The sequence below is a fragment of the Aulonocara stuartgranti genome, assembly GCF_965226115.1.
Source record: "Aulonocara stuartgranti genome assembly, chromosome: 9".
Taxonomy (NCBI): Eukaryota; Metazoa; Chordata; class Actinopteri; order Cichliformes; family Cichlidae; genus Aulonocara; species Aulonocara stuartgranti.
The window spans coordinates 22,914,058-22,934,548 of NC_138960.1; the positions used below are offsets into that span (position 1 = coordinate 22,914,058).

General features: G+C 41.8%; 3 protein-coding genes across 5 annotated transcripts in view; all 3 read left to right on the forward strand.

Moving 5' to 3' along the window:
• Positions 1-5,460, forward strand: part of esyt2b (extended synaptotagmin-like protein 2b) — a 39,884-nt gene extending 34,424 nt beyond the window's left edge. Inside the window, exons 17-22 of the mRNA XM_082547662.1 lie at positions 600-952; positions 1,215-1,313; positions 1,519-1,650; positions 3,667-3,772; positions 3,902-3,951; positions 4,072-5,460. Coding sequence (XP_082403788.1) covers positions 600-952; positions 1,215-1,313; positions 1,519-1,650; positions 3,667-3,772; positions 3,902-3,951; positions 4,072-4,141 — 810 coding nt within the window. The 3' untranslated portion in view covers positions 4,142-5,460. The remainder of the gene's footprint in view (positions 1-599; positions 953-1,214; positions 1,314-1,518; positions 1,651-3,666; positions 3,773-3,901; positions 3,952-4,071) is intronic.
• A 240-nt stretch (positions 5,461-5,700) lies between these two features.
• Positions 5,701-17,630, forward strand: ncapg2 (non-SMC condensin II complex, subunit G2). Of its 2 annotated transcripts, none has more exons than XM_082547660.1 (26): positions 5,701-6,119; positions 8,546-8,728; positions 8,916-9,027; positions 9,322-9,479; positions 9,621-9,755; positions 9,874-9,968; positions 10,046-10,202; positions 10,304-10,396; positions 10,616-10,741; positions 10,871-11,050; positions 11,212-11,364; positions 11,498-11,720; positions 11,812-11,909; positions 12,650-12,823; positions 12,915-12,985; positions 13,102-13,252; positions 13,709-13,882; positions 13,985-14,101; positions 14,582-14,734; positions 15,564-15,663; positions 16,030-16,232; positions 16,334-16,468; positions 16,593-16,696; positions 16,777-16,877; positions 16,968-17,067; positions 17,163-17,630. In XM_082547660.1, the coding sequence occupies exons 1-26, from the start codon at positions 6,042-6,044 to the stop codon at positions 17,212-17,214; spliced, it is 3,426 nt and encodes a 1,141-aa protein (XP_082403786.1). In that variant the 5' UTR covers positions 5,701-6,041; the 3' UTR covers positions 17,215-17,630. The 2 variants fall into 2 exon arrangements, with proteins under 2 accessions (XP_082403786.1, XP_082403787.1); XM_082547661.1 differs by having other exon boundaries at positions 12,653-12,823.
• A 625-nt stretch (positions 17,631-18,255) lies between these two features.
• Positions 18,256-20,491, forward strand: part of ptprn2 (protein tyrosine phosphatase receptor type N2) — a 147,665-nt gene continuing 145,429 nt past the window's right edge. For both annotated transcript variants that reach the window (XM_082546246.1, XM_082546247.1), the window contains exon 1: positions 18,256-18,882. In XM_082546246.1, the coding sequence (XP_082402372.1) occupies positions 18,771-18,882 (112 nt within the window). In that variant the 5' untranslated portion in view covers positions 18,256-18,770. The remainder of the gene's footprint in view (positions 18,883-20,491) is intronic.

Below are 20,491 nucleotides of genomic sequence, written 5' to 3' on the forward strand. Positions count from 1 at the left end.
GTAGCGTCATCTCTGCTGTCACGGCATCTCGGCGGTGAAAATTAAAGTCAGATTCTGATTTGATTGCTGTTTGTGCTGTAGACGTTTTCGAGATGCACCACTAAAATTATATCTCTTTGCCTGAGGCACTAAATCCAGTGATTTGACAGGTAGTCTTTGGTGGTTTGCCTAATTGCCATCCATAGCGTAGTTCAGCCTTAACTAAAGCCATTACTTACTGCTAATGAGGATATTTTCTCCTGTTCCCACATGGAAACACAGGAAGCTATAACAAACAAACTGCATTGCCCTTCTTGAGACCAAAATGAAGCGTATTATACTGAATGACTGTGATCCAATTAAAAAAAGGAATGCAGCTACATTAAAATATTGACCTGCTCTAAAACAGTTTCTCCATATTGAAGCACAACCAACATACATTTAGAAGAGAAATTACTTTGCAGACTCTTAAAAAAAACATAATAAAATTGAAGAAAAACACGGTTTAGAAAGGTCTGCTAAATTTAGAGACTTTTCACGTGAAATGACAGCACTTACATTAACTTTAACTTCTTATTTTCTATTGTCAATCAACTAAACATCTTCATGTCTTTGTCTAGATCCTGTCCTTGGAGAAGCAAGTGTCCCCAGACCAGCCTTCTTCAGTCCAGGTCAACAAGTCCGGCGTGCCACAGGCACCCCCAGCCTCGTCCCTGAGACCATCAGCCTCAGATTCGCCGCTGCCTCCGCCCACGCATTCGCATCCTATAGAAGCTTCCACTCTCAACCTCAAGGACAGGGACGGCGAGCCGTACGGAGCCAGCCATCGCTACAGTACCACCAACCTGACCACCGCCATGTCAAGCTCCCAGAAACACCTGCCGCACAACAAGTCCACAGCCAGCCTGGCATCGGATATCTCCCTGCCTATTGCCACCGTGGAGCTTCAGCAAAGGCTTCGTCAGCTGCAGAAGTAAATGGCAGATATGACATATTACTTTTATTATTGTTTATTTTCCAGCTTGGCTCATCTCAGGGTTTCTTATTGTTTTTCCATCAACTTCATTTAAATTCTGGCCTCCATCTAAATGTCATCGTGATTTTTGAATATTCATCTTTATAAATATTTTATCAGCCTACCTGTCAAACAATTAATCAGTCCCTGTATGCATGCACTTTGTAAATTCGACCGCAGCACCTGGACGTGACACTGACTGACTTTGGTGTGTTTATAGCGGCTCGGCCCCCAGCCAGTACCCCCTGGGTGAGATCCAGCTGACTGTTCGACACAGCTCCCAGAGGAATAAACTCATTGTGGTGGTGCACGCCTGCCGGTGAGCTCCAAACTACTACAATACACTGAATTTACACAAAGTGGTTCGAAGGACTTTTTGTTTTTGGGCTCTTTGTGCCATTAACTTGAGTTTGTGGTATTCAAATCACTTTCTTTCCTGTGGAGCTGCTAACTGTAAAGATTTAACAAGCAACACGTGCCTGGCAACATGTGAGTGAAAACACCTTTGTCCTGTGTGTCCTCAGCAACTTGATAGCCTTCACCAAAGATGGCTCGGACCCCTTCATACGCCTCTATTTGCTGCCTGACAAGAGCCGGACGGGGAAGAGGAAGACAAGCACAATGAAGAGGACTCTTAATCCTGTTTACGATCAGACGTGGGTTTGCATCAGTACTTGCTGAGATTCCTTGCAGATTTGTAACGTAATGTGACTATTGGGGATCTGTTGTTTTGCTTCACCTGTGTCCGATTGTTATAAGCTCTGAGAATATTTCTGCCTTTAGCTGCAGTTGTGCCGCTGTACTAATTGGATAACTGGCTGTGTTTTGAGAGTCCTTCAAAGCTTTCCTTTTATTTCCAGTTTTAATGTTCAGTTATATTTTCAGGGTCCTTCTTGAATTCAGACCGACAGCAAGGGTGCAGTTGTGGAATATTTAATTTTTTCTAGCAACAGAGCTTTTTTATTACTGAAGAAAAGAGCTTGCACAGACAATATGACCCTGCTGAGCTGAGATTCGTATCACATGTGGCCGCTGTGGATCCATCACCTCGAGTTTCTGTTTGTTTTGGACACTTTTGTTTGCAGTTGAGCTTCAGTGCTCAGACTAAATCTTTTAGCCTCAGGGATGAAAGCCGATCGCATCATTCAGCTCCTTCGTGTAGGCTGGAGTTAGCACGTCGGTGCTTTCCTAGTCCCGCTGGCTATTGATGCAGTTGTATTGATTATCAGCCATCTTGAGCCTGCAGGGGTTTTCAAAGTTTTGATGACTTAGTGCAAACTTAGAGAGGCAATATGCCCATGTCAGAAACACTTGATGCTGGTTTGCAGTTTAACTATTAGCAGGGGAGGCTGATGAAATTGTTAACAATAGCTGTGGAGGGGCTAGAACAGAAGACTTGAGGTCAAAGAGAAAGAGATTATGGACTCACACAAACACTTAAGCACCTGCTGGCACTTACTTAAACCCCACTGGCACCATGTTGAAATCACAAATCACAAATACCAACTTAAACCAACTTATCTGTCTCTCCACAATGTGGTTAGCAAGCCAAACAAACCATGCAAGGCCTCAAGTTTACACTAGTGTATGCTGCTTTGTTGTGAATTCAAAGTCAAATAATTTTCTACAGTTTGCAAAAGCTAAGGCAAATTTCTTTGCCTTAGCTTTTGTTTAAAGGACCAGAACAATCCCCATATTTGTCATAGTCTGGCCACTAAGCCATGACAAAGACCCAGTTTCAACGCACTCAATCGCCTGTTTATCCATCCATCCGTTTTCTGCTACTCTGTTAGTCAAAGCAGTGATAACCAGGCCTCCCTCTCCAGCTCTTCCAGATCTCTGCAGCATGTCCTGGACCTGCCCCATTGCCTCCACCCAGTAGGACAGTACACCTCATCCATGATGCATCCCAGTCCGATAGTTGAACTATCTCATCTACCTTCTTTTTGTGTGGAGGAGTGGCAGCTTTACTCTACCCCCTTACCTCAAATGAGCCAAAGGCTGAGCCAGACACCGGAGAAAGCTTGTATCTGTGATCTCTTTCTTTCAGTCATTACAGAAAAGCTTGTGACCATACGTGACTGAGTTAAGTCCTGTCCACATGTAAAACAATTCATTTGTCACACATCAGTTTGTTTGTTGACAGTTGGTCACTAGTGGACATCCCCGGCTCCAGTTTCCTTGGCATCCCTGTACTGTATTCACCACCTTGTCTTATATCAGTCGATAGTATCCTCTCATTGGTGGTTACTTTAATGGCTTGCCCCAAATTTGAGAAAAAGTTTAACTTGGGGCCCGTCCACTTTGCGCTGCCAGCTACAAAGTTCCTAAATGTCTTTGTTTCTGTTCATCACATCGCTGTTAGTCCCCACTCTTTTTAGTCAGCACTGTCTGAATCTTTAGGCAGCCGTAGAAATTGCATGGTGCTAAGTGGATGGAGAACAAGGTAGAGCAAAGCCTGAGACAAGCAGCTCTTAAATGCATCCGGGCAGACCGGCCGGGTGGTCCCATTTACACTGATTCACTTCACCCACCAGGACCCTGCAAGAAAATGCAGAGGGACAAAAGGGATACGTAGAGAAGGCCCAGACAAAGACCACGCACAATCTGGATTTTATGCTAAACATAAAAAGCGTATGCTTATGTTTGTGTGCGTGTGTGTGTGTTTGCAGGTTTGAGTTTAGTGTATCTATTGTGGAGCTCTACAGGAGAACTCTGGATGTTGCTGTGAAGAATGGAGGGAGCATCCTGTCCAAACACAAAGGGCTTCTGGGAAAGGTATCTCCTGCAGGTTTTCCCTGTAGTGGCTTACGCACTGACGTTTTTATCGCTTTTCGAGCCATCAATGCAGGTGCTGATTCTAAACATTTCTTGTTCTTTTTCTTTGTTTTTTGCCTAAAATTACAGGTTCTGGTGGATTTAAGTGGAGATGACATAGCAAAAGGAATCACACAGTGGTAAACTAGCATTTTATGTGTTTCCTGTACAACATTGAGTTGATTCTTGGGGGTAAAAAAAAAAAAAAAAGAAGCAAATTTCTGTCCTTAAATATCTAATTTCATCATTTTCTGTTGCAGGTATTATCTAAGTGAAGACGGTTTGTCGTCTCAAGCCACAAAAAGTATTCAAGACCCCGTCGTCACGTAGTGGCACCACCTCTCTTCTGTAACATAGTTATCTTGTTAACCTAAGGGCACATCCTTCTGTTGTATTCATATATAATTTCCATTTAGTTAACAGGAATAATTTCATCATGTTTAGTTTTATTTTTGTCAAAATTTCCTGTTAATCGTTCATGAGCCTGATTGGAAGATGTTGTAACATATTTTAATTTGTTCAAACACACTTACTGCCTTGTCTCTGTTTTCAGTGTTTTAATGTAAATATATATAGTTATAAGAATTTGCAGGGGTTTTCATGGCATTATACTTACCTTGGAGGATTCGTGTTGAAATCTGTCACGATTCTTATGACTTTGTATCCGGTTTGTTAAAATGTGAAGAATTTTCATTTGTTGTCTGAGAAAACTAACCAAAGGAACTGATGCACACAAATATATGCTTAAGTAGCAGTCCTGATTTGAGATTTTGATTTTCCTTTGGCACGCAGTGTTGATTGATCGCTTACCTCTCGTTATTAATGCTTGATTACAAACATGGAATGCCGATATGCAAAGAATAAAACGACTGCTGTGCTGTGTATATTTTAGGAGATTTGTGCAATGGTGGTTGATTCTGAATGAGACTTGGGGACATTTTAGGGCTATGAGCAAGCTCTGTGCATTATGCAAAGGATACTTGAATAAGGGTTTGACTGTTTTCAAACTAAATGTAAGTTGAAAAAACTGAAAAACATGAACAGGGACAACAGTTTTTGCATTTTATGAGCAGGGCTGCCAGAGTCTGTGTCAAGATGATGCATCCTAGTCATGCTTGTGTATGTTTTTGCCTTGCAGTTATGAGTTTCATGGGAGCTGTTAAATACATTTCTGGTTATCTATCCTGTGCCTTAAAAAACTCACAGAAATATAATTTACTTGCCTTCTTATTGTTATTATTTTGGATGGCTTTTGATGAATACATGTTTTATCTTGTGAACGTTGGTGTGCTTTTTTTAATACCCCATTATCATGTGCTTCTGTGATGTTCCCCAAATTTTGCAACTTTGTTGTGCTTAAAGTTGTGCTTAAATTTGGAATATGAAAATCAAACGGATGATGTCTTGTATTTTGGTCTCGTTTGAACAACAAGATATATTTGCTAAGTTTCAGGTTGGCTGAAGCTCAGGAGGTCGAGCAGGTCATATGGGAAGGTTAACAAGGACCAGTGACCTGTCGTTTTCTGCGTACCTAAAAAGCAATTAAGGGAATTTCCTAATTGTTTTTTTTAATCTTCGGTTGGCATTGACGTGATTTTTTTCGAGTTGTCCTTTTTCCGATTATTCTGAAATCACTTGAATGCATAGTAAATCTAGCAAAGACTGAATAATAAACACTTTGAATTACGATATATTATGTGAGGCTTGGTGTGCGCCTTGCAAATAAATGTCTCTTGACTGGGGTGTAATCCATAATATGAATCATCCACAGAAAAAGTAATACGAAAACGCGATAATGTTACTCGTTTACGCTTTTTGAGACACAGAACATCTGTAGTGGTTTGCCGCCATCCAGTGGCAAAAGCGGGAATTGCAACTGTACGTCGGCGTCGAAACAAACGTGATGACGTGTGGAACCGACTTTATCCAAATTTGCGCGGGTTTACTGTTGTTATGGCTCGCTGTCATTTCACTGTTTCCTTTCACAAAATCCTTAATAAAAAGGTAACAGACGAAGGAAATGCTGCTTAATTCAGATGCGTATCATTGTGAGCCTTAATACCAGCCAACCCTGAGTCTGCAATTAGCACTTTTGACGGTAACAACAAACGGACTGCCATATTTGTTGTTGTGGAGTTGTTACAGCGAGACAAGCTAACGCTATAGTGGCTTCATAGCAGCATTACAGGAAAACTTACGGTTACCTCGGATCACTGTGGAAGCGGGAACCATGTCCAAGCGAGAGGCATTTTTAGAAGCAGTCTGTAAAGAAAATGTGGAGGACTTTCTTCGCTTTATTCAGCTTCACGTAAGTAGCTAACTCAACTAACTATTTGACAATGCTGGTTTCGATCCCAACTTTGACAAACTTTTACTGTCTGTTGTAAAGTAAACATTTTTCCCTCCTACATGTTTTTTTAATACTCACCAAAGAGGTTTTGGCCTATAACCAAAGGAAAAGTCACCAAGACGATAATAAAAATCTTTCAGACTATTTTTTTAATAGGCTTTGATTTACTCAAGCATAAAATAAATCAGAAATATCAAGAAAATGCATGCACTCCTGTTCAATAAGCTAAGACAGACTCATCGTGTTAAGTCCTGTTATTATTAGGTACACCTTGCTTTTGCCTTCAGAAATGCTTTAATTATTTGTGGCAGAGATTTAAGAAGATGATGGAAATATTCCTCAGAGATTTTGCTCCATATTGACATGACAGCAATGCACAGTTGCTTTAGATTTGTCAGCAGCACATCCATGATCTCGATCTGGTGACGGTTTGGGACATTTGAGTGCAGTGAACTCACTGCCATGTTCAAGAAAGCAGTGTGAGATGATTTGAGCTTTGTGGCATTGCAAGCAGCCATCAGAAGATGGGGACGCTGTTTTCATAATTGGATGGAGGTGGTCATCAACACGAATCCAGTAGCTGTGACATTTAAACCATACTCAACTGAAGCTGATGGGTCCAAAGTGTGCCAAGAATATATCCTCCAGGCCATTACATCACATCAGCCTGAACCATCGATGCAAGGCAGGATGGATCAATGCTTTCATGTTTTTTATGCTAAATTCTGACCCTGCCATCTGAATGTCACAGCAGAAATCGGGACTCATCAGACCAGGCAAGGTTTTTCTGATCTTTTACTGTCCAATTTTGGTGAGCTTGTGCAGATTGTAGCCTCAGTTTCTTGTTTTCGGCTGAAAGGCCTGGCAGCTGGTGTGGTCTTTTCCTGCTGTAGCCCATCTGCTTACGGTATGACGTGTGGTGCATTCAGAGATGCTCTTCTGCATACCTTGGTTGTAATGAGTGGCTATTTTACTTACTGTTGCCTTCCTATCAGCTTAAAGCAGTCTGGCCATTCTCCCGTGACCAAGGCATTTTCACCCAGAGAAATGCAGCTCACTGTAAAGCCTAGAGATGGCTGTGTGGTAAAATCTCAGCAGATCAGCAGTTTCTGAAATACTCAGACCAGCCCGTGTGGCACAGACAACAACGCCAGATTCAAAGTATTTTAAATCACCTTTATTCTACATGCTCATGCTACATTTGAACTTCAGTTGTGTGTCTACATGTCTAAATGCACTGAGTTGCTGTCATGTAATTGGTTGCTTCACCCTCCAAAATCTTAGACTGAGCAGATGGAGACGAGCCTGGAAAAAGGTACAGGGAGGAAAACTCCCAAACTGCAGGATACAAAGTTGTGTATAAATATAATTTAAGCCCAACTTTAAAGCAGAGAGGCTCTGCCCTTCCTGAATCCAGCTGAATGCTCTGCAAATGTACTCTTTTATAGCCGTAGGAGGCCTGTACTCTGAAATAAAAGTGCTCAGTTTTACACTGTGAGGTCTTTAAAATGTGATGGAGCTCAGTGATTAAAGGGTTTTGAATGTGAGGAGGACAATTTTAAATTCTGCCTTTGGTTTAACAGGGAGTCAATGGAGAGAAGCCAAAATGAGAGAAACATGACCTTTCTTTCTACTTCCTGTCAGTACTCACACTGCAGCCCGAGCTGAGGCTTTTCTCAGAGTTATGTCACAGATGGATATTAAGCAATCACAGCACATAAGTCCACAAGTGTTACAGAGAGACAAGGCAAAACCACCCAGCATAATTTATTGATGATAAGCCTGTTTAACCCTCATGTATGGAGATTCCCCCCATGACCGTTCATAGACCAGCAGGTGTCTGCAGGAACCCGAGCATGGTGGGAACATAGACAGGTCCCCCTACAACTCTGTCACCCATGCCCCATTAAAAAAAAGAAAGAAATGAAAATAAAAGAAATGTTAAATTAGGTTTGACCTGAACAGTATGTAAGAGTTAGCTGTGACAAATTCAGAATATTAATATCAGGGTAGTTTTAGCATCCGGTGGGGTAAAAAAGGAAGAAATTTGTCCTTTGTGTGGTTTGTCATTAAGGCAGACTTGAACTTTTAATTATATTTCAAATAAAAATAAATAAATGTGACCTAAACTAAGTCTGACTCAGCCTGGTGAGAAGTAAATTGTGGATTTTTATGGAGAAAAAATGGATGTGCTGAAAGGTGAAGTGAGAAAAAAATGCATGATCATCCTTTTCTCTCAAATATCTTTTTTTAATGTGGCGGTCACAATTGACATTGGAATTACAGACAAAAATCATTTCTTCAGTTATTATATTTTTATTAAATGTGCATAACACATGGCTGTCCAGTCAAAGCTGCGCCTGTCTGTCTATAAATCTGAGCAGAAGGACAAAGCCGAGCCCTTCGATGTGGAGGAGGTGTTGCAGGAGATGCCCAGAGAGCAGAGGGAGGCCCTGTGGAGAAGACTGGCATCTCTGCTTCAGGACGTCCTGCTGGAGTTTCCCACAGAGCGCTGGGAGGGCAGGAGGGAGGAGGAGGGCATGCAGGAGGAGCCCACTGCAGACTCTGTGAGTAAAAGGATCAGCTCACTGACCCCATGCTTAGTCTTTGTCAGTGATATTATTCGAATATTAAGGACTAGATGTATGCAAAGCACTCCTATGTTGATTTTTGTAATATCACATTGCTTTTAAGCTTTTTCACATTTTGCTTAATTGTATTTTTTAACATCTGGTTCATTAACTTTTTTCCCAGAAACACGCTGTGGCTGTTGTGGACGGCGTGACGCTCGTCTCTACAGTGTCTCTGCAGGTTTTACAAGACGACCCCTATAGCCCCCTTCTGGAAGTTACCCGACGTCTTCACGGTGAGTGTTTGTGTTTTTTGCACATTTTTACAGCAAATGAGTTGCATATGATGCTCTTCCCATTCAGATAGATAGATGGATAGATATTTATACCTAACTTATAAATATATACATTATAGAGCTTTGATTATCCTGTAAGAGTAGAAACCAGCTGTTATAAGTACCAATTCTTTTACCAGCTATGAAAAAACAACCTGAGAAACCATCATAATTGCTCAGTTTATGAGATGAATCGTGGACGTTTTCAGAAAGCTTAAATAATAATGAGCATCTGTGTGTGTCGGTGTCCTTCAGATGTACTGGTGTCGCTTCCTGTCTCAGAGGCACCTCTGCAGAACCACATCCACGCGCTGTGTGAGGCCTGGTGGAAGAAAGGGCTGCAGGAGAAAGAACGGTTTGGGCGCACTGCTTTCTTTGTGTCTCTTCAGAAGAGCTTCATTCTCAAGAAACCAGTGAGTGTAACCCCTCAGTCACATGTCAGCTCCTCAGCTCTTTCAGCAGGTTTTCACTCTGAAAGAAATGTTTTCCATCAGTATCCAGTGCGTCTCACAGCAGTCTGCTGATAACTGGTAACCTTTGTGATCTCTTGTCAGGGAGCTGAGATCCAGAGAGTGTGGAGGCTCCATGACGTGCTTTTGAGTCTTGACTACACATCAGAAGAAAACAAGCAGATAATCGACTTGTTGCTTCAGTGCTTTCACCGCCCTGCTCACATTAGAAACGATGATGTGAGTTATGCTCAGCCGCTGCGTGCTTGTTTTCACGATTCACTCCCTGCTTTATTTATTTTTATCGTCGTGGCTTCCCTCTCGAGCTGTCAGTCTGATGATGTGTATATTGTCACAGGGAAAGCGATTCCTGGTGTTTCTTTTCAGCTGGAACGTCAACTTCATCTGGGTTATTCACGGCACAATCAAAAACCAGCTGGAGTTTTACAGCAAGTAAGAACCCCAGTCTTTTCTCGCCGACACGCTCACTTTTCTTTTCATGTTAATAACAACTAAACTCTTCCATTCAGGCCCATCACTGCTCATATTGCAGAGATCTACTTCAGAGCATGGAAGAAGGCTAGTGGGGAGTTCTTGGAGAAGATCGAGAGCTTATGCATTCAGGATTTCATGCAGAATGCGATCTTCCTTCATAGAGCTTCTCCTGTGCATTCCAAAGTCCGACAGGTAGACTGTAAAATAAAAAATGTGCATGTTTTAAAGATGTTTTTAGTCCTCATATTCATCGTATGGAGTGTCATTCTCTGCTCTCTTTGTCTCATATTCAGATTGTGAGCTATTTCCACATGAGGAAGGACTGCCGCAACGTGGACAAGATGCTCTATAATCTCTACAGGCCCATACTTTGGAAAGCTCTCAGTGTACGCGTATTTCATACAAGTTTTAGCCTCGCTTTCAAGCAAAAAAAACCAAGTAGAATATTATTAATTAATGAGAGGACGATCCACACATTTAAGTATATACAGACCAGTTGAGATTATGTGCACAGTCAACCCTCAAAAGGCCCATCGTGAGCCAGCTGAACCCTGAATTTTTGACATTTAATTCTAATCTAATGTGTTTCTGTTTGATTTATTCAGGCTCCTAACTTTGAGGTGCGTGCAAATTCCACTTTGCTTTTCACCGAGGCTTTCCCATTTTACGACCCGAGTGAAAGCAACGAGAAGATAGACGAGAACATTCAAAAGCAACTGGACACAGCAATGGTGAGAACCTTTCAAACCCCCGCCAGGCATTAAGGGAATATTCGGTGTATCTCAGTAGCACAAAGCATTTCTAAACTAGCGTTGTCTGAGCGCAGACAGAATCGTAAATGTCACCTGTTGTCATCCCAGAACCTCCTTGATGATCCTCACCCGACAGTGCGCTCCAACGCCACCCTGGGTGTCTGCAAGATCCTGGCTAAATGCTGGGAGCTCCTCCCACCTACAGTCATCACAGACTTCGTGAAGAAGCTGGTGGCGGAGCTGGCGGCTGACAGTAGCTCCCCTGATGTCCGCTGCTCAGTGTTCAAGGTGGAAAATGTGGCTTCTTTCCCTTCCTGAAAGAAGAGAAAGAAATCGCTGTCCTGACATTTTGCCAGTTAATTATGCGGAATAACTATCGTTGGATTTGCATGAGTCATGGATAATTTATTTAATGACTTGTGGTTTGTGTAATTACCCTCCTTCTCCAGTGTCTGACTATTGTCCTGGACAACGCTCTCAGCCATCCACTTCTGGAGAAACTCTTACCTACCCTCAAATACAGCCTTCATGATAACTCAGAGAAAGTCCGGATAGCTTTCCTCGACATGCTTATGAAGGTCAAAGCAGTGCGTGCTGCAAAGGTAATGTATGTGTAGGTTTTTTTTAAAAGCTTTAACAGGCTGTCGCTGTCCCTCATCGAAACAGAGGAATCCAAAGACGCCTGTTAACACAAATTTTACTTGTCATTTATCTCCTCTATCTACCAATCTCCAGTTCTGGGACGTGTGCAACATGGACCACCTGCTGGCCCGCCTTGCCATTGACTCACACTCGGTTTCCAAGCGTATCGTCGACTTGCTGTTCAAGTCGTTCTTCCCGGTCAACGAGTCGGAGAAGGAGTGGTGTAACCGCTGCATCACCCTCATCCAGATGAACCCCATGGCTGCCAGGAAATTCTACCAGTTTGCTTATAGACACACAGCACCCACTAACTTAAGTAAATGCACAGCAACAAAACCCGATTTATTTTTGCATGCTGTGTTTTGGATATTTTAAATATGCTTGTACCGTTTTATCTTCTCCTCCAGTAAAGCTGATGTTGGCCATTCGTCGTGTCCTGAACAGCTGCATCCAGGTTGACTGTGACATGACTGACATCAATGACAGCAACAAAGAGAACAGCGCAGTAAGACGGAAACACACAGACTGACTTAATGTGCGCGCATTAAGTCAAATCTGAATTTATTTAGATGACTTTTTGATTGATTGAAACAGTACACCATGGAAGTATGTATATAAAAAAATAATATCCTACCTCGTTGCCACCCACTGTTTGTTTCCTGTTTCAGCAAATTGGCTCTTGCTGTTTTTGTTTTTCAGAGTGTAAAGTGTCCATAATTAGAATAGAAAGTGTACTGCTTAAAAAAAAAAAAAGCTGCATCCACAAACTGAATGAGTGCCTCACACAGACACCTTCACATGAGTATTAATATATTTAAAAAAATAGTAAAGATTTACTCAAAAACAAAACAAAAAAAACCTGAGCAGAAACTTCTTGGGCCAGCTGTGCCATTAACTCCACAGGAAGCATTATTATTAGTCACATAATTACATGAAAACACTTCGAAAGCCACAAATGGCACAAACGTGTCTCTAAGTTCACATCATTGACTTAAATTAGTGGAGGAAGCCTAGCAAACAGGTAGTGCCTACAGCCGCCGGAGATGTGTAAAAATAACCACCGATGCAGTTATCAGGATTTCACAGAGGTGAAATTCTTTTGGTTCCAGGGTGTAAACATGTTTATTTCTGCTGTAAAGGGTTAAATCCAGCCTCGTGTGGCCACTAGTGGAACTGCAGAGATAAGAAGAAAATGTGCTGAAACACGAGCTCAGGCTGTGTCCTCTGTGTGTCTGTTCATCTCAGCAGGCGGCACCTGCCTTGTTGGGGAAAGACATGACCATCGTGTCCAGTTTGCTGGAGGTCGTGGTCATCCTGTGGAGAAGTGTCTCGAAAGCCCTGAAACAAAATGAAGAGGCCCAGAAGTATACGTGTGCCAAGTTTGGCTCTGTCATGTCCAAGTATTTCCAGGCCTTTGAGGTACATCCACTGCAGTGTGGTGCTGTTGTATTTTTTATATATTTATTTTTGTCCCCTGAATAAATGTAAGCAGTCATGATTTGTTTTCCAGGATGAGCGAGCTACTGTTCCTCTCATACAGCTGGCCTCGTTTATGCCCCCGACTGCAGTGCCGATGTTCAGGTGAGCAGCTTTTTTTTTTTTTTTTCCTGACTCAGATTTTTATGTTTTTGTTGCTTTTTCTTTTACCAAAAACATCCTGGATAATCCTCTCCTTCATCCTGCTTTCTTACTCCTAGCTGTGGAGTCATGTCTAGACTAAGGAGGATGGACTCGGGAGCTGCTCCAGCACAGTACAGCCAGCTGCTCGACTGCCTCTGTAGCTGGGGCCAGGCTGCTGACATCCTGGAGCTCATCACTGACTGGCTCACAGAGTCCCTACCCAAAAAGGTACTCGCTTTATGCAATGCCTGACATCTTTGCAGTCTTCTTTGTCTGTCTCCAGAACACAAAAGTTTAAGATTAGCCTTAAACTTTTTAATAAAGCTTATGATTACAGCTGGATCAGGTGGCCCTTAGATATACTGCTCTTTCACTCCTCTGGCATTATCTACAACGACTGCCTCTAACTTTTGACCACTTTCTCACAAAGTTTGTGTTATGTCTCGTTTGTTTGTGGTCTCTCTGTGCTCCTCTTCTTTCGTCTTTTCTTTCCTTTCATGACAGATGACGATTTAACTTTCTGTCAAGAGTGTTCTTCCTCACCACTGTCACCAAATCTTTGCTCACAGCATTGTTGGGTTCTCTCTGTACTATTGTAGAAATTGGCACTTTTCATGAAAAAAAAAAAGTTAGATTTTCTATTCTTTTAAAAAAAAATTTCTCTTTTTTTGTGGTCATCTTAAGGACAAGGCGACCAGTGGTCGAAAGGTATGCATCATGGAGACGGTGGAGACCAAACCCGACCTGGCGCTGGCTTACCTGGAGCACATTTTCAGCCACACTTCAACACGTGAGAAGGTCCTGGCTCTCGGTGCGAAACCACTGAAGCAGCTGCATACAGTTCTGGGGAACTGGAAGGTATTATGCATGTCATTCAGTACGATATTTGAACCGAATGACAGAAAAGTGTGAACGGTTCCTCCATTAGAAGTGTGTTTTCTGTCATTTGTGTCTCCATAGTTGGTGCTCTACAGTCATCTCAGCTCCACCACAGAAGACCCCAAACATGCCAGCGTGGAGACGGCACTGAACGCCTTCAAGCACCACGGCCGCCTCGGCGCACATCTGCAACATAACGTGAGGCTTATAGCACTTTCTGTCATTAGACTCTCCACCTTAATAGTTAATATTTCAGGCAACACTGGACTGTAGTAACACATCTGTAGTTTGCCGTTGTATCCCAGAATGCAAAGCTTCACGGGAAGGCTTTTAGCTCAGATTAGCAGCAGATATTTTGTTGTTATGTTGGATCAAGTTCTCACAAACTGCTCTGGAGTTTGTTAGGAGCTGGACTCCTTCAAACGGTCTCAGCTCAGGTGTTTTGTTCTACACCTGAGTGTAATTACCATGTTCGCATCCGCAGGAATGACCTACGCCAAAGGGGAAAAGGAGCCAGAGTTTGATTTCAAAGGCGCAGGTGTGAAAACACCATCAGATTTGTGAGCTAAATGTGGCCATGGGTTGATTTGTTTTTTTTTAAATTCCCCTACCCCCCCTCTTGTTAATTGTGAAAAAAGAATTAAAAAAAGAAAATGAAAGCTTTTCTCTCTCTTTCAGCTGTCAGATGGCCGTGACTACCTGCTCTCTCTGGAGCATGTGGCTGCGTGGGTAGCCGACAGGGTGCTGCCCTTTCTAGCGAAACGTAGCGATGATGACAGCGAGGACTCTGAGAAATCTCAGCCACAGCCGCTGGCTGCAGAGATAACCGAGGTGAGCTCCACAGTTCATTTTGTGAACATGTGTTTGTATCAAGAGCTACTTTTTTTTTCTTTTTTTAAGCAGGGGTTTGAAAATATTGAGGCATTTAATTTGGTCAAACAAGGAAAATGTGTGCGGTTTCCATTAAAAGGAGACGAGGCTCTGGTTTCCAGTTCAGCACAAATGTGTGATTTAGGCTCACATGATGGGTCATCAGCCTGTCTGTTTAAAGAAATACCGATTAGCTATTTCAAAGAAGAGCAAAGATAAATTCAGATGCGAGGTCGGTTTGTGACGAATGGTTCTGGTTTATCTGACCAGTAAAGTCAATCCAAGCAAAAGATTTCTCTCACAGGCGAATTAAATCACATCTCCTCGTGCATAAATTGCCACTTTCGATTGTTAACTCACTCATTTTCACCCGGGCACACAGTGCCGAGGCTGAGTTATGTTGTTATCCAGAACATTAGGTTTTTGTGGAGCCTTTTTTCCTCCTGCTCCCAGGACTTTCTGTTCTGCTTGGTAAATTTAGACTCTTCATTGATTGTTCTGCCTCAGTCCACACACACTCTGTACATGCCTCCTCCGGTTAATACTGCCGTGGTGAAATAGCTTTATTATCTCATTTTAGCATTATCTGTTTGTTTCCATTTTTTTTTTAATAATAATGACAATTATTTATTTAACAATAGCAGTAAAATAATTTCCCTTCTCCACATTAGCCTGTCACTTTGAGTGTTGAAAATAAACCTGCTTGTGTTGGACATAAAAATGAGCGTTATGCTAACATGTAGAGTGGGTGTAATCCCTATTTGTTGTTTTTGTTTTGTTTTCTTCACAGAGCTTCCTGACAGTATGCCGTGACGTTTTGCTCGTGGGTTTGGGCGATGAGACATTCAAGGGTCAAATCCTACACCTGTGCTCGCTCATCCTCCTCTCAGGTGAGCGTTTCAGATGGTCTGCATGTCTGTATTTACGCCGAGAAATGCCAGGACTTTTGTTTTTCTGAAAATAGCCTACTTCACCCAAAGTAGAGAGTTGCTCCACATGGTTTACAAAGCATCTTATTTTTAATGAGATCAAATGCAAAATGTATCCACATGTCTACTCTTCTCTTCCTCCCATCGCGTTTTCATGGAAAACGAGGAGAGTGGGACGTAAAGCGTTGCACTGTTTTCCCCGGAGCAGTTCTACACAACTTAATAGTGCATTCCTTTTTTTAGTTATCAATCTTTTTTGTCAGAAGAAAAAAAGGTTGTTGAGAAAAACTGATGAAATTTGAAGATAACGCTGCTTTGTGTTTTCAGAAGCGGGCTACCTGTGCATCCCTGCAGTGTTGCCAATTTTGAAGGAGGTGGCAAACAGCTATGCACCTGAGGACAGCAAGGAGCCTGAAGAGAATCAGGAGGATCCAACCACTGTTATTTTAGGTGTGGTGTCTAACATTTTCCAGAAGATTATAGAGCTCTTGGCCCGTCGCCTTAGGAAGGATCCAGAGGAAGGAAAGCAGGTTTTTCAAAATTTTTATTTATTAAAGTCTCTGATGGACCTGGCTGTTCCGGTAACTGAGCTTTAACCTCCATAAAATGTTCTCTTCCTGCTCTGATGCAGCTCTGTCAGTCAGCTGTTCCCGGTCTGTCGGACTTCCTTCAGGTGGCCCAACTCTGGGACCGAGCACCTCTCAGCGGGGTCTTCTCTACTTTATTTGCGGTTATCGTTGTGGAGAAGAGACATTTGCTTCAGAAGGTGTGAGCTGACAGAGGAGGGTAGCAGCACAATGGACGCACTCAGATTATAAACAGTTATCCTGCATTTTCTGAGACTGATGTGGGACTTTTTGGAAATATTAACGTTCGTGTTTTTTTTAAAGATTGAGCATCCTGAGGCGGTGATCATCCCAGAGTCAGTGGACGACATGCCTCCTTTGTCCAGGATCTTGCTGTCTGTCCTCCTCAAGTCACAGCCTGTTACCAGGTCAGTATTGAAAGTTTCTTTTCATTAACTTCCATGAATGAGTATTCCAGAGTCTAATGGTTTGCTGTTGCTTCTTTTAGGGCATTTCTGGCAGAGGTCTGCACATCTGTGGATTCCGAGGCCATCGGCAATCTCGTTGAACTCGCAGCCGTCCTGCACGTCTTGGCGGTCATCAAACACGGTGAGCTTCCACTTCCAAAAAACGGAAAACTTTAAAACTGAACATTTTTCCTTCTGGTCCTAACGACACATTTCACTTGCCGCCTGTTAGCCGGACAGTCTAAAGCGGGCTTGAAGAGCGCAGCTGTGTCCGTCCAGCAGCAGCTTTACAAACATGCAGTCACCTTTGCAGACAGCACAGACGTCCAGAGGTAAGCGAGGAGGAAATCTGATGATTTTGTTTTGATGACTTGTGAATAATAATAACTAAATTTGGCTAATCATCTTTTTTTTTTTTCCCCAACAGGGTTATTTATGAATCTTCTGTGACGACTTTGAATGAGATTCTGCATTTATGAGTTCCAACTTTAAAAGACAAAAGTGTCGATGTGATGTATTTTCTGCTTTGTTTTGTTTTGTTTGGTCTGCTTTCCTGAAGGTCGATTTTCCCCAGCCACCTTTGTTTTAAGGGTTTGGATTAATACCAGGAATACAAAGTTTTCCAAGGCTCGCTAAACTCCTGCATTGTATTTATTTCTTGATTGCATACAATACTCAGTTCATGTCTCAAACTTTCTATATTTATGTTAACAAATACAGATTGAGAACTTGACTTAAGAGATATGGTGGGACTTTTCTTTTAAGCTTTCACTCGCCATATATTTTTTGAAAACAATTTGAAATGCATATCTTCATCGTGTGTCTGTTTATGTGTCTGCTGCTCTGTCAGCTTGCAGTTTGCTGCTAATCAGAATAAAACAAACAGTATCAATCAGCCTAAATTTGATGTTTATTTCCTCCTCAGATGTTTTCTTGCCCGTGCGGCGCTTTGCAGAGTAATAACAGAGAAAACAAGCCGTAAATCATCCTCTCACTTCCTTTCATTCTCAAAGAGGGAACCGCTTCCATTTTCAGACTTTACATACGGTTCTTAAATATTTGTTAACACTGCAGACAGCAAAGCTTCTAGTCTCAAAAAGTGGCACGAGGTAACATCACCTGATGAAGTGGTTAGATTCACCGCTTCATCTTTTGTCCAACACAAAGGAACAAACTATATGCTTTTGCCATATTTTGTTGATGTCACCAGTTCATCTAAATTCCAGGGTTAAAACGAACGTAGCAGATTGTAATACATAATTCACTTTAAGTTTTACTAAATTTAGTTTCTACCGGGTTGTTTTAGAGAATCTGATGTGGATAAAGAAAACGAATACAGCTATGATGAACACAAATGGAGACATTAAAAAATGTACTATATAAAAGTTTAAAGCTAAAAAATTTAAGTAAATTAAATAAAATGAAATATATGTATATATATTTTGTTAATATTAGCCCTGTATTTATTTTATTATAAATATCATATAAATAATAAATTTATATTGTATTATTTTAATGCACCTGTACTCTAGAAATGTAGTAGCAGCTCATTCATTGATATTCATGTGCAGTATTTCTGTAACTCCCCTGCAGTGCGCGTCATTTGTTTCCCCCAGTCATCTAAATCAGTCCTATCAATCAATCTGAACATGTGGGGGTTTTCACCCCCCACCCCGGTTTCTGTATGTTGGCTGCAAGCCTTTCGGGCAGTGATCATTCACATCTCTCCTTTCCATCCATGCACCCCTCCCGGCTCGGTTGCATGCTGCACGCATCATCCCTCCTCACCATGTGTGTTTGACGTCAGAAACTTAGGAGGGGCTCCTCCGTGAGGCTGGTAGCTGTTTGTGGTGCTGAAACAACGCCTGTATTGTGTTGCCGTTTAGCCACTTCGGCTCCAGTTTCTACCCGTTTTTTCCGTATTGTTATTATTATTATCTGAGCCCTCCGACATGCTCTCTCTGTGAGTCTCCTCCGAGCGGCCGACACTTTGAGTTTGGGGTTAAACAACATGCTGTTTTAGCGGAGGTGAGCGATGGATTGGAGTATAGGCAGGAGCGGTATGGATTCAGTCTGGTGTCCCGTCCTCTTCGCGGCATTGGCTGTCAGCCTTTGCTCCTCACCTGCCCTCGCCGACAGAAAATTTGGTAAGCAGCTGTGCTCCACTTTCTGTTATTGCTTTTTTTTTTGTAACATATCATGTGTTTTAGGTTTTTAGTTGTTTTTCTTTTGTATGTACGCTCACAGGCTCTGTCCGTGGTGCTAAATCCTCCCGAGTTGCCCTCTTTTGGCTCGATCTCTAATATAAACAGTTGCTCTCTTTGCAGAAAAGTTCCTAATGCATGCTGAGACTCATAATGTCGGTATTTGCAAACAGTGTATCACCGTCTTGGTGCAAACTTACCTGTGCTGTGGGCAAGACTGGATGAAACCTGAACAGGGAAAAGTTACATAACCTCTCAGGCCTCATGGACACAATCTTTCCTGCACACTTTTTGTATGTGTGACCACCTTTTACCTCCTTCATCTCTAGCAATGCATCCCATTTCATATTCCTTTAACAGTTTCCCAGCACATAAAAATTACTCACACGTTCCCTTAAGGAGCATGCAATTTTAAACTCAGTTAAATATTTGATGACATCCTATATGCTCCCCGGGAAAAGAGGGCATATTTCATATTGCTATGTTTCATATTCAGACTTGGCTGAGGTAAATTTTCATTACCCTTGATTTGTTCTTCCAGCCCTGCCTCAGACACTGCTCTGTGATTTGAAAGAAAAGAGTGGCAGATGTCCAAAGAGTGATGTATTGGAGCAGCCGCAGTGATAATTGTGTCCGTTTAATGAGACATATGAGAGATTAAATGATTCATTTTCCTGCTTCAGTAGTGTGTGAGCTCATTTACACTGAAAAAAAAATCAGATGTACTGATCCAGCATCAGGAGGCGGAGCACATATTTTCATAAACTTTATCATGAGCTAGAGGCGAATATAGGTCTCTGGTCGCCTCTTCTGCTCTGATGATTCATACAGACACTGAGCTGCATCATATTCTGTATATTTAGAACAGGAGGAAGCCCTTTGGTAACCTGTTGTCTTATTTTCTCATATAAACACATATATTCTAAGTGATCAGATTAACAAATACAATAATATGGAAAGCCCAGAACTTACCCTTTTGTTCACTGGGTTTTTCTCTCTGCAAGTTGGCTAATTTATTCTTCAAATTCTTGTGAATGAGTCAGTGCTCATATTCCCCGAGTGCATTTCTCTCATTGAATTCTCAGAGTGTTTTTCTGTGTGTGTGAATGAGGTCTCCATTGTCAGAGTGTGGCTGAGAGTTGGGGATGGTTATTGTTTTTAATGAGCCCCACTGCGGATTATGCCATGTCATAGGGAAGATTTGGATCAAAGTGCACTCATGATGTGACTCTATTTATATAGCATATGTAAAGCTCTCTCCATATGTGTGTGTATATATATATATATATATATATATATATATATATATATATATATATATATATATATATAATATAAATATAAATATAAATATAAATATATGTGTGTCTTGATCTAAAAATAACCACATCATTGTGTTTGTGTGGGAGAGACGGTGAGAGCACGCTGTGTGTGGGTGTATACATCCTGCATGTCTGAGAGCACATGAAAGCCAGACGGAGAAAATAAGTCTGCAGCTACAAGCTCTGAAAATGCAGTTAATGGCTGTGATATTTAAGTAGTGGTGTGAATT

Excerpts from the sequence above, each read along its gene's own strand:
- ncapg2 (XM_082547660.1), top strand. The coding sequence starts at position 6,042 with ATGTCCAAGCGAGAGGCATTTTTAGAAGCAGTCTGTAAAGAAAATGTG. Across the intron at positions 8,729-8,915 it reads AGGAGCCCACTGCAGACTCT|AAACACGCTGTGGCTGTTGT; the intron begins GTGAGTAAAAGG and ends CTTTTTTCCCAG. Across the intron at positions 10,742-10,870 it reads AGCAACTGGACACAGCAATG|AACCTCCTTGATGATCCTCA; the intron begins GTGAGAACCTTT and ends TTGTCATCCCAG.